General features: G+C 37.0%; 1 protein-coding gene across 1 annotated transcript; it reads left to right on the top strand.

Annotated features, from left to right (window-relative positions):
- Positions 1–1,094: 1,094 nt before the first annotated feature.
- Positions 1,095–16,939, top strand: glipr2 (GLI pathogenesis-related 2). Its single transcript, XM_077522651.1, has 21 exons — positions 1,095–1,412; positions 1,519–1,544; positions 1,647–1,856; positions 3,049–3,126; positions 3,470–3,619; positions 4,787–4,868; positions 8,035–8,051; positions 8,154–8,363; positions 8,512–8,589; positions 8,719–8,868; positions 9,344–9,425; positions 10,082–10,110; positions 10,213–10,422; positions 10,595–10,672; positions 11,257–11,406; positions 12,765–12,846; positions 13,790–13,818; positions 13,901–14,110; positions 14,274–14,351; positions 14,670–14,819; positions 15,604–16,939. Exons 2-21 carry the CDS (start codon positions 1,538–1,540, stop codon positions 15,687–15,689), a joined length of 2,166 nt encoding a protein of 721 aa, XP_077378777.1. The 5' UTR covers positions 1,095–1,412; positions 1,519–1,537; the 3' UTR covers positions 15,690–16,939.
- Positions 16,940–17,274: the final 335 nt, after the last annotated feature.

The raw sequence follows: 17,274 nt of genomic DNA, 5'->3' as shown, positions 1-17,274 counted from the left end.
TTTATTATTTATTATTATATTTGGAAAAAAATACAGAGGTAAAGTTATGGCACAAGTCCAAACACTGGTAAATACTTTAGTCATGTAGAGACAAATCAGTTCGCACTTGCCTTCTGGCTCTGTTTATTGCGCTTCAAAAAAAAAAAAAAAAAAAAAGTTTGACATTGTATGATTACACTCTGATACTCTGGTTTCATAAATATTAAGTAAAGTGTCATACTTAGACTTAGACGAGACTTAGACTTGACTTTATTGATCCCTTTTGGATAGCTCCCTCTGGGAAATGTACATGTCCAGCAGCAATGAGAACAGATAATAAAATCCAAAAAATAATTCAATCAATCAATAAATAAGGTTATTACACCAGAGATTGAATTAATAATAATAATAATAATAATAATAATAATAATAATAATAATAATAATAATAATAATAATAATAATAAAATAAAAAATAAAAATTCAATCAATCAATAAATGAGGTTATTACACCAGAGATTGGATTATTATTATTATTATTATTATTATTATTATTATTATTATTATTATTATTATTATTATTATTATTATTATTATTGTTATTAATAATAATAATAATAAAATACAAAATAAAAATGCAATCAATCAATAAATAAGGTTATTACACCGTGGATTGAATTAAATAAATTAAGTACAGTGAAGTGCCATATTTGTGAAGTGTTTTTAAAAAAGGAATTATTGAGATCCCGGTGCTTTGGTATGTTCTGTATGTTACATTCAGGTCTTTGCTTTTAAGCCCACGTAGTTTACAACATTCAACAACTACTCCGGGACATGAAAAATGAAAAATTGTTCTTTTGTAGCAGCGTTTGCTGCAACCTGCTTCTATGCGGCATCTTCATTCATCTGTGTGTGTTTGCACGAGATTGCTCGCCAAAGTTAAAGCAGAAGTTCTTTTGTGGTCACAGAACTTGGTTGTACTTGTGAACGCTCAGCGGGGTGGAGCCCAGACAAAGCCGCAGAACTTGTTTTTATCCGTGCTCGTCCCAATCACATGCAAATGCTAAACAAAGAACCCAAAAATGGAATAGCTCCTGTTTTGATCACCTGTCTTTTGTGCTTTATATATAAAAAAATAAATAAATACAGCATGAAGTATCTATGCTTGGGTGCCCCACGTATTATTGGATGTATTTCATAGGAGTGTCGTGAACTGAGTGACAAAACAGGAAGCTCTGAAACGGAACAAGATGCAAAGAAACCTGCTGAATGATCCGACCGAGGTAATAATAACAAGCAAAGGCTGTGGGTGTCTGTCTCCGCCTCCGTATCTCAAGTATATAAAAATCAAGACGGACAACTTTGAGACAGCAAAGAAAGTCTGTCTCAACAAGTCATTTCTCCAGGCGCAATTTGTGAGCTGCTGTTTGACAAGTAAGTGTCATGCTCTCGTTAACACACTGACACTATCCTTCCATATTTTTGTGATCTGTAAAAATTGCATTGTGGTTTGATTTTTAACTGAATTCTTGTTTTTCAGCCTTGTAATACCAGATACAATGGCAGGTGAGTGCGCTCTTCTTCCAAGAATAATTCCTGCAGCCATGCCAGCCTCGGCAAGAGAGCTTCTGTTCCCAACACAAAGCTCATTTCTAATTTGATCATCAGATGCAAGCTTTCAACGGGAGTTCCTGGAAGCTCACAACGCCTACAGAGCACAGCACAACACGCCATCCATGACTCTGAACAGCGAGCTGAACGCGGCCGCTCAGCGATGGGCCGATCGCTTGCTGGCTTTGGGCGTACCACAGCACAGTGGCGGCGATGATGGAGAGAATATTTATTACATGTGGAGCTCCGCGCCCATTAAGCTAACAGGTGTATGTCCTGTTCAAAACATTGTAATAGGTTTTTAAAAAAAAATTTTGAGCTGTCAAACGATTACATTTTTTAATCAGATTAATCACATCGTAGAATTTTGATTAATCACTGTCTTAAAAAAAGCTTTTTTTCCCCAAAATTTTTGCCCGCTGCACATGCTCATCCTACTTTTTCTAATCAATTAATTATTTACATCATTTAAAATGGGAAAAAAATGACCTAACGCATATGTAAACATTTATTAAACGCTTTACTTTAATGCATGTAGTTATTAGGGGTGTGAATTGCCTAGTACCTGACGGTTCGATTCGTATCGCGATTCACAGGTCACGATTCGATTCGATACCGATTAATCCCGATACGAATTTATAACTCGATTGTTGCGATTTTTTTCATTCAAATTTAGAAACTACTAATCAGTAAGCTTGTAGAGTGTAAGATTTATATGAAAATGTATTATTTATTTATCTGAAATTTCAGTCTTATAGAGGTTGTAATCTGTTTCATGTTTGAACAGCATTAAAATAAAATATTAAGGCTTAATGTTCCGTTCATATAACATTCTTCCATGCTCAAGGTGGGAATCCTAACCCGAAGTCAGACGTTTTGTTGAATATTTTTCCATTAAAAATGGAAGTTTAAAAATCGATTCACACACACACACACACACACAAAAAAAAAGGCAATGATGATAAGACGTTGAATCGGTAAGACTACCGAATGAACAATTCTGAGCTCTTTTTAAAAAAAAAATAAAAATAAAAAAATAAAAAATCGATTCAGCCGCCTATTGAATCGATTCGAGAATTGCGCGATGTAGTATCGCGATATAGGCTGAATCGATTTTTTCTAGTAGTTATGTTTATTGCTCAAACTCCAACAGCTACCTTGAATGTAACCATCCACTGTCGGCTAAAAAGGATCATCTGCGGTCAAAATTAATAGTGTGATTAATCTGTGGTAATACAATGATTAATGCGATAATTTTTTGTGATTAATTAATTAGTTAACGCTTTAACTTTGACAGCACTAAAAAAAAATATATATATATATATATATTAGCATGTTTTTCATGTCACTTCACGTTTACTGGTACTTAAATTGTTACACGTTCATGGGCCAATTGTATGATTCGATTTGTTTACACTTTTGCATGGAATTGTCATGTGAGAAAGTTTGTCTTGTCTAGGGAAAGAAGCAGTCGATTCGTGGTATGGTGAAGTTACGAAATACAGCTGGAGCAACCCGGGATTTAGTGGCAACACAGGTAATATAACACAAATTGAGCTATACCACATAGGCTATACTTTTGAGAAATTGCTTCCACATAAATCCATAAGAAGCCACAAGTAAACATTATGCTGTTGTTTGTGCATTTTTTTTCTTAATTATTTATTTTACTCTCTTCCAAGTGTAAACATTACAATAAAATTGAGTCTATTTGGTCCCACTCAAAATAGAGTCAAATTTACTCGACAGAATTTACGGTGTAGACACTCATTGACCAGTATCAAATTGTATTCTACTAGATTGTAACCAAGTTTTGGCATAAAGTCCAACGTACAGGAAAAAGAACCTAAACACACCTCTGCACGTGTTTCGTCTTACAGGTCATTTTACTCAGGTTGTGTGGAAAGCAAGCACCCAACTGGGAGTGGGTATGGCCACGGATGGCAACAAGGTTTTTGTTGTTGGGCAGTATCGACCAGCCGGCAACATCAGCATGAGCCACTACTTCAGGGAAAATGTCCTCCCACGAGGTAATTCATAATTCAGATTATTGATGAAAATGTCATTTATGTTGGTATTTTTCTGGGGGAAAAAAATACATAAATAAAATCCCCCAATTTGAATGTTAGAGGTTTCAGAGCAAAACTATGGTGGCATTGAGGTGAAAAAAAAAAACAGCAACAAAAAACCGAAATAGCAGCAAATGAAAGAAACCAAAAATTCATCACAAACAACTGCAAATGAGAGAAAACAACAACATTAACTTACCAGAAGAGGTCAGTATGTGGAATATATCAGATTCATCTCATGAAAAGCACCGCCCATCATCCGCCACAGCTTGAACGCAGAGCGCACTGATAGCTGATAAAGCATTTTCTGGTTTGAAGTGATTGGAACGGCCGCACTGTCGTCAAGTCAGAGCCAAATACACTTTACACAGTACAGAGTACACATATTTTATATTGTGTTTTACGAAAATTTCCTATTGGCTTGTGGATAAAATAGCAAAGATTGTGGTAAAAATGTACACAAAGATCATGCACACCACGCCAGGTCCGCAAATGGCCACAAGCACTGCCTTCAATATAGTCGCACTTTTTGCTTTCTTCTCGCACGTCCTCTTTTTGAAGCAACCCGTCGTCTTCGACTGACACGCTAGACTTTTATTGTTTAAAAAAAATGGTGCAGTACAACATATTGAGTTTTTTTTTTTTTTTTGCTGTTGTGTTTAGTTTATTATTATTATTATTATTATTATTATTATTATTATTATTATTATTATTATTATTATTATTATTTTGCACTTCAGAGCCATCATACAAAAAGAATATAACAACAATGAAAATCAAGCTCATTCTATTCATCCAATACACAGTTGAGCCATGTGGTTATTGGAGTGAAATTGCAGATGAACTGAACTGATCTCTTGCTCTTTTCGTTAATACGGAATAATATGCAGGATACATATTTGCAACTATGAAAAACAAAAACAATTTGGTTTCATGAATAGGCGGTTATGTGTTGCTTTATAGCCAGTACTGATTAAAAACACACACACACACAAAAATAAAAAATTAAATTAAATTTTTTTTGAAGTCATATTGGGCCATCAGTGGACTTACTTTACGTTTAATGCTAAAAATACCTGACTAATATTTGTAGTGTATTTTACAGCGTAAAGGATTTGCATTTTACAGCTGGTGGAGGACTCACAGGTGGAGAAGCAAGCGGCGGACGACCCGGTGACGAAGGACCCAGTGGGGCTGAAGAGAAACCAAAGTAATAATAAGGATTTCAAACTAATGCTTGTACAACTATGTTTAAAGACGTGTTGTGTGTTGCTTATCATGTGTATTGAAAATGTACAGTATTTACTAACATTATTTTCATTTTTCTTAGTTTATTTAACAGGGACAATGCAATCCGACATAACTACTTAAGCAGCGGATGTTGCTCATATAGAGTTTAGCAAATGCTAATTCGCAAGCCGCCATCTCTGGCTGTACTTTTACAATTGATTCACAATCTAAGACACATTAAAACAAAGCAAATAGATCAGCTAGAATAAACAGTATAGCAAATAAATAGTGGGCTCACCCAATCGCAGATTTTTTTTTTTTTTTCAATAGTTACTAAAAGGTGCTGTTCATTTATTTATTTATTTTTTACTGTTTTGTGAAAAAACATTCATGAGCTATATATCCCCATTTATTCAATACCGTATTTTCCGCAATATAAGGCACATCTTCAATGAATGACATATTTCAAAACTTTTTCCATATATAAGGTGCACCGTATTGAAATCAACAGGTTTCAACAATTGAATTACAAACTACCGTATTTTCTGCATTATAAGGCGCACCTTCAATAAATGACATATTTTAAAACTTTTTCCATATATATAATGCGCTACAGTAGAGGCTGGGGTTACGTTATGCATCCATTAGATGGTGCTGCGCTAAAGGGAATGTCAATAAAACAGTCAGATTGGTCAGTCAAACTTTATTAATAGATTACAAACCAGCTTTTTGACAACTCCAAAATGAATAAACAGCTGTTTTATTATTTTCTCTGAGGTAAAGTATTAGTATTAGCTAGCGATCCAAGATGGCGGGATCTTCTGCGCATGAGCAGGGTCACCGATCGTGCGGGGTCACCGATAGCGTCTTGACAGCGAGACCTGTTGCGGCTCAATAGTGATCCATATATAAGGCGCACTGCATTATAAGGCGCGTGGTCAGCTTTTGAAAAAATTGAAGGCTTTTAGGTGCGCCTTATAGTGCGGAAAATACGGTAATTTGGGGGTAATTGTGAGCATACTTTATTTTCATATTATATTACATTATTTTTTCCAATGAGGTGTAGACCCTTCTACCCAGCCAACATGTCCAGTTGGGCCCCATGTGGGTTTTCACCATGGGTATATGGGCATGGTTTCCATCTGGTTTTGCTCCTGTCCTGCCAACACACCCAAGTGGGTTGGATATAGGCTGATGAATGGACTGCCCAGCCATGATGCAGTTAACTCATTCACTGCCAGCCCAGTTAAAATGGAACTTTGACGTCTATAACCGTCAATGGCAGTGAATGTGTTAAATGAATGCCATCACAGGGATTTGAACCAGAAGCCCAAGTCAGACACTCGAACCACTGAGCTATACAGTCACATGATGAGTTAGCCGTTATAAATAAATACATACATTACCGAGTATTTCTAAACCATGAAATAAAAACTTGAAGGTATGAACAACGCATGTCCAAGCTAGAGTTTTTTTATTTTATTTTTTTAAATAATTTTTTACATTTATTTTTTATTGTGTGATGATTTTGGCAGATTCTTTTTGAATCACCCCATAAATCAAAATTTCAGGATGAAATTTTTGGAAGCAGATTTTAACTGCTGAAGTGTACTTGTCATATTTTCAGAGTTAAATAATGTCCAAAATCGAAAAAGAAATTTGTTGAACCAGTTTAAGATTAAACAAAGAATTGTTGACCAACTCAATAAAATTGCTTCAAGTGGCATCACGGTTACACACAATTTAATTGAGTTAATCCATAGTGATATATTAATTAAATTTGTCTCAGACCTTACATTAAGTTTAATTAATTATGAGTTCATTACATTAAGTTAATATATTAACTTTGGATTACCTCAATTAAATTGAAGCAATTTTATTACGTTGGTCAGCAATTCTCTGTTTAAACTTAAGTTGGTGCAACAAATCTCTTTTTAGAGGTGTTATTTTACAGAGTTGCAGATTACAGATGTAATTAAGAGCCACCTTCGCACCTGCACCTCTCCAGGTGCAACTCTGATGAGTTGGCACCATTTTCCTTTTCCTGACATTCGAACAAAAGGAATTTGGGGTTGAATCTGGAAGTCATTTTCACTTCCAGAAGAACCCAGCAAAAACTGAATTGTTAACATTTGGATCAGTGATGGGCCGATGTCATGTGAAATTTATTTAAAACTGCTATTTCATCAAGTGGCTGTGATGGCAATCATTTGTCTGTATATATCCTATCTCAAAATATTACAATATTTCCTCAGACCAAGTAAAAAAAAAATGCCATAAACAGCAATATTAAAACAGTAAAAGGCTTGCAATATTTCAGTTGATTTGTAATAAATCCAGAATGTATGGCATTGTTGCTTATTTAATTGCATTACAGAAAATAATGGACTTTACCACAGAATTCAAATTTTCTGAGACAGTCCTGTATGTGACACACAGAAGTTGTAAGCCCCGCCTGCTCCTAGCATATATCCCATCACTAAAAAACTAAAATGATGTGCAAAATCACTGTTACTCATATTTGAGTTATCAGTAGCTGCTGTTTTTACATCAAAGTTTCATGCTCTTGTCACCAGATTATGATGAACACAGTGACCACATTTTAACTCATTGACTCCCAGCCATTTTCACTGAAGCAACCCCCTTCACTCCCGGCTGTTTTACTGGATTTGGACTGATTTTGCAAGGCCCATAGACTATTGTGTTTTATTGCTATAAAAATATGAAACTTACCAAAAGAAATATTCGAGTCAGGAAAAAAAAAAAAAAGTATATTTCTATATTTTCCGTTTTGCAGCAATTAGCATGAGAATATAGCTAAGTTTCATCATTATTGACAAATCTGTTTAAAACAGTGGGGAAAAGAGCTTGTTGCAACATGGCCCTGGTTGATCTCTTATACTCTGCTGCCACCTGCTGGCCGTTTTTGTAATAACTACCATTGCTTCAAGCATTCTCTTCAGTTTAGAGGCTGCATCAAAGCCTTCTGTATGCTCTAGCATAAAAAACAAAACAAAAAAAACATTAAAATGTATAAATACGTCTTTGGGAGTAAATGAGTTAACACACCTTCTTCCTCCAAGTGTTTTTGTGATGTGTAAAAATCGCAATGTGGCTTGATTTTTAACTGAATCCTTGTTTTTCAGCCTCACAACAATGGCAGGTGAGTGCGCTCGCCTTTCACGAATAATTCGTGCATCCATGCCAGCTTCTGCAAGAGAGCTTCTGTTCTCGACATAAACTTAATTTCTAATTTAATCACCAGATGCAAGCTTTCAACGGGAGTTCCTGGAAGCTCACAACGCCTACAGAGCACAGCACAACGCCCCATCTATGACTCTGAACAGCGAGCTGAACGCGGCCGCTCAGCGATGGGCCGATCGCTTGCTGGCTTTGGGCGTACCACAGCACAGTGGAGGCGCTGATGGAGAGAATATTTATTACATGTGGAGCTCGGTACCCATTAAACTAACAGGTGTGTTTCCGGTTTGAAGCACTATAATAGATTGTAACTTCGCGTTAGCTGATAATGCAAATTGCTACACATTAATGGGTCCATTGTATGATTCTGCTTGTTTACACGTTTGCATGGAATTGTCAAATGAGAAATTTGTCTTGTCTAGGGAAAGAAGCAGTTGATTCGTGGTATGGTGAAGTAAAGCAATATAGTTGGAGCAACCCGGGATTTAGTGGCAACACAGGTAATACAACTCAGACTGTAAAATATTGATTTACTTACCAAATACACTTGCGCAGAAATTGAATGGTGTAATGCTCGAGTTTCAGAAAAAAACATACCTAAACATTCCTGCTTGTTTTTCACTTTACAGGTCATTTTACTCAGGTTGTGTGGAAAGCAAGCACCCAACTGGGAGTGGGTATGGCCACGGATGGCAACAAGGTTTTTGTTGTTGGGCAGTATCGACCAGCCGGCAACATCAGCATGAGCCACTACTTCAGGGAAAATGTCCTCCCACGCGGTAATTCATGAGTAACTCAGATTATTGACCAAAATCTCATTTACGCTGGTATTTTTTTTTTCTCAAAAACATTCCAACTACTAAAATACAGGACTGTCTCAGAAAATTTGAAGATTGTCATAGTCCATTATTTTCTGTAATGCAATTAAATAAGCAAATATGTCATAGATTCTGGATTCATTACAAATCAACTGAAATATTGCAAGCCTTTTATTGTTTTAATATTGCTGATTATGGCTTTTTCAGTCAAATATCATATCTCAAAATATTAGAATATTTCCTCAGACCAAGTGAAAAAAAAAAAAAGCCATAATGGTGGTGGTGCTGATATAATGGATAGGACAATTTTTCCAAGCTATGAATCATTGAATTTTTAAGTCATGCAGAGCCTTCACTGATTGATTATTAGGTTTACTAAAATAACTCAGTAATATTCATAGTGCGTTTTACAGCATAACAGATTTGCATTTTACAGTCGGCGGAGGACCCAGTGTCGAAGGACCCAGTGGCGGAGGACCGAGTGGGGGAGAAACCAATGAGACAGGAGAGAAACCAAAGTATTCTTACACACCGTTTGAAAAACCTGAAACATCTTGTTGTAGCTGTACACAAAGTTGGCTTAATAAGGATTCCAAACTAATGTATTGAAAATATATTTACTGATATTATACAGTGTCAGTAAGTCTACACATTGGAGTCGGAGAAATAAATAGACTTGTAAACAAACGGTATAGTAAATAGTGCCCCCGCATGTTCACCTATTCACATATTTTTTAGTAAATGTTTTTCAAACCACTTTTCCCTTATGCCCCCATTTATTGAGTAATTTTGAGGGGTTAATTGTGTGGATAAGGTAGCATGTGCTCATTTTTATTTTTATTACAGTTTTTTTTTCTCAATTGCTAAAACACTAAAATGACTTTCATAAAACAACAATTTAAACTGACACTCAGAGAGAAAAACGCTCAAGTCTCAAAAATTCTGAACACATTTATAAATATTAAGACAGATGACTGACACAGCAAAAAAAAAAAAAAAAAAAAGTCTCCAGAAGATAATTTGAGTTAGCTGCTGTTTGATATGTAAATTTCATGTTCTAGTCACCAGATTATGATTAACACACTGACGCTATCCCTTCTTCCTCCTTCAATATTTTTGTGATATGTAAAAATAGCAATGTGGTTTGATTTTTAACTGAATTGTTGTTTTTCAGTCTCACAACATCAGACACAACAATGGCAGGTGAGTGCACTCTTCTTTCAGGAATAATTCCTGGATCCATGCCAGCCTCGGCAAAAGAGCTACTTTTCTTGACACAAAGCTAATTTGTAATTTAATCACCAGATGCAAGCTTTCAACGGGAGTTCCTGGAAGCTCACAACGCCTACAGAGCACAGCACAACGCGCCATCGATGACTCTGAACAACGAGATGAACGCGGCCGCTCAGCGGTGGGCCGATCGCTTGCTGGCTTTGGGTGTAGCACAGCACAGTGGAGGCGCCGATGGAGAGAATATTTATTACAAGTGGAGCTCGATACCCATTAAACTAACAGGTGTCTTTCCTCTCTGAAGCAGTATAATAGATTTCAACATGTTTTTCTTATTACTTCACATGAACTAAAATGATTTCACATTATTGGGTCAAGTTGTCTGATGCTATTTGTTTCTCCGCCATATGTACATGTTTGCATGGAATTGTCATGTGAGAAAGTTTGTCTTGTCTAGGGAAAGAAGCAGTCGATTCGTGGTATGGTGAAGTTACGAAATACAGCTGGAGCAACCCGGGATTTAGTGGCAGCACAGGTGGAGCTATCAGATATTGATATACCGTATTTTCCGCATTATAAGGCGCACCTAAAAGCCTTCAATTTTTTGAAAAGCTGACCATGCGACTTATAATCCAGTGCGCCTTATATATGGATTAATACTGAGCCGCAACAGGTCTCGCTGTCAATACGCTATCGGTGACCCTGCACGATTGGCAGAAGATCCCGCCATCTTGGATCGCTAGCTAATACTAATACTTTACCTCTGAGAAAATCATAAAACAGCTGTTTATTCATTTTGGAAGTGAACGGAGTTGTCAGAAAGCTGGTTTGTAATCTATTAATCAAGTTTGACTGACCTCTCTGACTGTTTTGTTGACATTCCCTTTAGCGCAGCACCATCTAATGGATGCATAACGTAACCCCAGCCTCTACTTTAGCGACTTTATATGGAAAAAGTTTTAAAATATGTCATTCATTGAAGGTGCGCCTTATAATGTGGTGCGCCTTATAGTGCGGAAAATACGGTACTCGTGAGATATACATTCAAAAGATCTTGCTTCCAAACGTTGGACCAGAAAAAACATACCTAAACATTCCTGCTTGTTTTTTACCTGACAGGTCATTTTACTCAGGTTGTGTGGAAAGCAAGCACCCAACTGGGAGTGGGTATGGCCACGGATGGCAATAAGGTTTTTGTTGTTGGGCAGTATCGACCAGCCGGCAACATCAGCATGAGCCACTACTTCAGGGAAAATGTCCTCCCACGAGGTAATTCATTAGTAACTCGGATTATTGACCAAAATCTCATTTACGCTGGTATTATTTTATTTATTTATTTATTTATTTATTTATTTATTTATTTATTTATTTTCGCAAAAACATTACAAATATTAATAATCCCACCCCTTGAAAGTTAGGGGTACAAGCAAAACTATGGTGGCCCTGAGGGTCAAAAACACAATATATACAGTACAAAGTGCACATACTGTATATTGTGTTTTATAACAATACTTAACAATATTTAGAATTTAAAATGGGCCTATGGATGAAATAATGAAGCTTGTGGTAAAAAGGTGCACCAGGTCCATCTAGTGAATGGGCATGGGCCACATACCTTCAATACATTTAAAGGGATACTTTACTTATTTAGCCATTTTTGGCAGTCAAACATAAATATTTTGCCTATAATAAATTTGATATTTTCATTATTTTTCATGGACAATTAGTACCTTTTAAAACACATTTTGCAACTAGCTGTCGACTGAAAATGACATCACAAGGGCTCTCAGGTAACCAATCACAGCTCAGCTTGTGAATGTCACATGACCAAACCTAGAAAACAGGTGAGCTGTGATTGGTTGAGTCCTTGTGATGTCATTTTCAGTCGACAGCAAGTTGCAAAATGTGTTTGTAAAGGTACTAATTGTACGTGGCAAATAATGAAAGTAGCAAATTAATTATAGACAAAATATTAATTTTTTATTGCTATATTGGGCTAAATAAATGTAGTATCCCTTTAAGCTTTGCTTTCTCCTCTCCTAAATCCTCTTTCTGAAGCTCTTTCTGTCATATCTGAGGTGTGGCTGTGGACCCAAACGCAAGGGAGCAGGGTGAGGAGGCAGGGGTGAAGTTTTAAAAAAAAAAAAAAAAAAAAAAAAAAGGAATTTTAATTAAACAAAACAAAAGCAAGCTCCAAAAGACAAGCGGTGCAAGACGTGCGCGTGGGCGTGGCCGTGGGCCAACAAGGCAAAAAAATGGCAATATGACAGAAGGAAAACAATGACTCGACGCAGACAGAGGGGAGACAAGAGAGTAAATTGACATAACGAGACACACCTGGGCGAGACCTAAGTGGGAGAGGGCACTAATTGGTCGACACACGAGGGAGTCAGGCAATAGATTAATATGCAGGATACATATTTGCAAATATGTACAAAAACAAATATGGCCTGAACATTAGCTGGAAGTGGTGCATTATAGCAGTGCTGATTAAAAACATTTTTTTTTCAATTAATCATTTTTAAGTCATACATAGCCTTCATTGGGCTTAGCATTAGCTTTGATACTAAAATACTTCAACTGTATTTACAGTAAATTTTACAGCGTAAAGGATTTGCATTTTACAGCTGGTGGAGGACTCACAGGTGGAGAAGCTAGTGACGGAGGACCCAGTGACGAAGGACCCAGTGGGGCTGAAGAGAAACCAAAGTATTCTTGCACACCATTTTAGAAAACCTGAAGCAACTTGCAGTATTGGTGCTGTACATGAACTCATGAAGAGTTTCAAACTATCATTTGTACAATAATGTTATTTGTTCCTTATAATGTGTTTTGAAAATACATTTAATTTACTGAGTGAGTGAGTGAGTGAGTGAGTGAGTGAGTGAGTGAGTGAGTGAGTGAGTGAGTGTGAGTAAGTGAGTGAGTGAGTGAGTGAGTGAGTGAGTGAGTGAGTGAGAGTAAGTGTGTGAGTGAGTGAGTGAGTGAGTGAGTGAGTGTGAGTAAGTGAGTGAGTGAGTGAGTTAGTGAGAGTAAGTGAGTGAGTGAGTGAGTGAGTGTGAGTGAGAGTAAGTGCTTGTGTGAGTGAGTGAGTGAGTGAGTGTGAGTAAGTGAGTGAGTGAGTGAGTGAGTGAGTGAGTGAGTGAGTGAGTGAGTGAGTGAGTGAGTGAGTGAGTGAGTGAGAGTAAGTGCGTGTCTGAGTGAGTGAATGAGAGTAAGTGTGTGAGTTAGTGTGTGAGTGAGTTAGTGAGAGTAAGTGTGTGTGTGAGTGAGTGAGTGAGTGAGTGAGTGAGTGAGTGAGTGAGTGAGTGAGTGAGTGAGTGAGTGAGTGAGTGAGTGAGTGAATGTGTGTGAGTGAGGGAGTGAGGTAGTGAGAGTAAGTGTGTGTGTGAGTGAGTGAGAGTAAGTGTGTGAGTGAATGAGTGAGTGAGTGAGTGAGTGAGTGAGTGAGTGAGTGAGTGAGTGAGTGAGTGAGTGAGTGAGTGAGTGAGTGAGTGAGTGAGTGAGTCTACACATTGGAGTTCCAAGTTACCTCCTCACCAGATTATGATTAACACGCTGACATTGTCTCTTTTCTTCCTCCTTCAATATTTTTAGTGGTTTGTAAAAACTGTAATCTGGTTTGATTTTTAACTGAATTGTTGTTTTTCAGTCTCACAACATCAGAGACAACAATGGCAGGTGAGTTCACTCCTCTTTCAGGAATAATTCCTGTAGCCGTGCCAGCCTCAACACAAAGCTTCTTTTCTAATTTGATCACCAGATGCAAGCTTTCAACGGGAGTTCCTGGAGGCTCACAACGCCTACAGAGCACAACACAACGCACCATCTATGACTCTGAACAGCGAGCTGAACGCGGCGGCTCAGCGGTGGGCCGATCGCTTGCTGGCTTTGGGTGTAGCACAGCACAGTGGAGGCGATGATGGAGAGAATATTTATTACATGTGGAGCTCCGCACCCATTAAACTAACAGGTTTTTTGTTTTTTGCCCCCCCCCCCGGCTTTAAACACTACAATAGGTTTCTCTTGTTACTTCACATTAGCTGATAATGCTACACATTAATGGGTCCATTGTATGATTCTGCTTGTTTACGCGTTTGCATGGAATTGTCAAATGAGAAATATGTCTTGTCTAGGGAAAGAAGCAGTCGATTCGTGGTATGGTGAAGTTACGAAATACAGCTGGAGCAATCCAGGATATAGTGGCAACACAGGTAATACAACTCAGACTGTAAAATATTGATTTACATACAAAATAGAAATTGATTACACAAAAATCCATAAGAATATGTTGTTCTTTGTGTATTTAATGTACATCGCAAATATTTTAGCATCACACAAAACCCAGATGGCTCATTTGAACTTACATGCCTATAGGCAAAATTGAGTGAGTATACTCACTCAATGACTGGTATCTCTTTTTCAAATTGTACAATACCAGATTGTACAGGTGTACCTAACAAAGTTATGGTGTAATGCTCAAGTTTCAGAAAAACATACCTAAACATTCCTGCTTGTTTTTCACCTTACAGGTCATTTTACTCAGGTTGTGTGGAAAGCAAGCACCCAACTGGGAGTGGGTATGGCAACGGATGGCAACAATGTTTTTGTTGTTGGGCAGTATCGACCAGCTGGCAACATCAATACGAGCCATTACTTCAGGGAAAATGTCCTCCCACGAGGTAATTCATTAGTAACTCAGATTAATGCCCAAAATGTCATTTTTGCTGGTATTTTTTTCACATAAAAATTCCCACTACTTAAATTAGGGCTTTACAAGCAAAACTACAGGAGGCTTGAATTGTAAAAGAAAACAAAGCAACAAAGAAAAAAAAAGAAAAAAAAACTGAACAAAACAGTACAAAATAAATAAATAAATATTAAAGCAAATAAATAAAAGAATAAAAAAGCTCACCACTGTCAGGTCTGGGTGGATTCCAGAAACGCGGACAACAAAGATTTATTTTTACAAGGCACACGACAAGTAAAGTCCAACAGAAAACACTTGCAAACAGCAAGGAGAAAAATACTAGCAAAAAGTGCATGAATGAATCGCGTAAGTAGCAGTAACAAAAAGTAGTGATTGCAAAAATCTATACATTTGGCCACTTCACACGTGTGTTTGTACAAACTGTTGACCAATCTCTGGTGTTGAAAATGGCTTGCTTTCTTTGCTGATGCAATGTTAACGGTTAAACAAACGTGCCATTTTCGGGGTCTCCTGAAAAGTTGAAAAGTGAGGATTTTGGAGGTACAAGGTTTTAGCCCAACACACCAGCGAAATGCAGGATACCTTTTTTATCCACAAAAATACATTTAAATAACTTTTTTTTTTTCCCAACTATGAATAATCATTTAATTTTTGTGTCACACTGAACCTTCACTGGATTTAGCAGTGTTTAATATGAAAATACCTCAATAGTATTCATAGTGCATTTTACAGCATAAATGGTTTGCAATTTACAGGTGGAGGACCCAGTGGTGAAGTACTCGATGGCGGAGGTCACAGCGGGGAAGGAGAGTACCCAAAGTATTCGTGCAGACCATTTTAGAAAACCATGCAGGAGCATCTTTGTAGTATTGTACTGCAGCTGAACGTGAAGTCGACTAAATAAGGATTCCAAACTGATGCTTGTACAACTGCATATGACATGTTGCTGTTTATGTGTATAGTGTATTCAAAATATTAGGGATGTTCGATACCACTTTTTTTTTTCAGACCGATACCGATACTCAGACTCTCAGACAAATAAAAAAAAAAAAATCACTGAAAGATATTTTTAAACAAATATATTTCCTTTAATTTTGACCAAAAAAAAAAAACAGCACAGTCACTCTTCAATAGTCTTAGCGCTCAAAATAAAACACAAAAATGCTCAATAGATATATGGGTACATGTATTTTAAAAAGGATTGTGATCATTCCATGTGTATTAAATTACAAATTTCTACTGGCAATTAACTGCCTCAGTTCTTTGCCAGTTGCCATGTGTTGTCTTATTATGCTCTCTCAGCAGCATTTGCTATTATAACTGCTTAAGCAACATTTCAGTTAAGTATTTTTAATGTATCGACTTCATTACAAATGTTGTATTTGATTTCAAAAGGTTGAGCAGATGTTCTTCATGAAGTGTCCATGAATCCTATTTAGCGCCATTGCAATCTCTGGTGATATCAGTGGAAAAATTGACAATCATTATTATTACCCATTCAATACTGTACACTGGCCGCCATTTGACCTGACACTTCTATGCTTGTATTTTTCAAGAATATATCTGCCATTTCGCTCGTGTGTTGCTATTTATGGCATTTTGCATGTGTTCTTGATTGGAAATAAGAAAGCTCTGCTAGGTGGCAGCAGAGAACACAGAAAGCATCCTGCATAATGCACAAGGCACACTGACAATATAGAATGGTCTCAGTAGCAAATTGCAATGAAAAAAAAATCCTCTAGAAAGTGTGCCTTTATACACATACATATAAATGACGGCAGTAAATACAGTACCTGGGGTACATGTTGGGATGACGTCACTGATTGGTGACTGGTGTAACCAGAGGGCCTGACATTTTGTTCTAGTTACATACTACTGGTACGGGTTATTCTCCGGGAGCAGTCACATGTGAGTTTTCAGACAGGTTATGAGACTATTATGGAAGAAGGGTGGTGATGGTTGGGGGGTCAAGATGTTCATGTAGGTTGTCTTTGTAGGTTACCTATTCTTGTCTATAAAGGTTTTTTTCTAGTTTGTATTTTTTATGTAGTGCATAGGAACTTAAACTGAATTAAAAAAGTTGAAGTCAAAGTCCTTAACTCATTTACTCCCAATAACGTATAAATACGTTTTTTTTATGTTCTAAGTGTCCAAAAGACGTATTTATACGTTTGTTTGTTTTTTTGTTTTTTAATGCTAGAGCATAGAGAAGGCTTTGATGCAGCCTCTCAACTGCAAAGAACGGTTGCAGAAATGGTAGTTATTACACAAACGGCCAGTAGGTGGCAGCAGAGCAAAGGAGATCAACCAGGGCCATGTAGAAAAAAAGCTCAATTACTTACAATTTTAAATACATTTGTGAAAACTGATGAAACTTAGCTCTCTTCTAATGCTAATTACTGCAAAACGGAAACAGAAACATACTT

This window comes from Festucalex cinctus, chromosome 5 (assembly GCF_051991245.1).
Source record: "Festucalex cinctus isolate MCC-2025b chromosome 5, RoL_Fcin_1.0, whole genome shotgun sequence".
In the NCBI taxonomy this organism is placed as follows: Eukaryota; Metazoa; Chordata; class Actinopteri; order Syngnathiformes; family Syngnathidae; genus Festucalex; species Festucalex cinctus.
This window is presented reverse-complemented; position numbering and strand designations above follow the sequence as displayed.

Bases quoted from the DNA above. Each gene is read 5' to 3' on its own strand.
- glipr2 (XM_077522651.1), top strand. The intron at 10,423-10,594 runs GTGTCTTTCCTC...TGTCTTGTCTAG, and splicing joins GATACCCATTAAACTAACAG to GGAAAGAAGCAGTCGATTCG. The intron at 14,820-15,603 runs GTAATTCATTAG...TGCAATTTACAG, and splicing joins GGAAAATGTCCTCCCACGAG to GTGGAGGACCCAGTGGTGAA.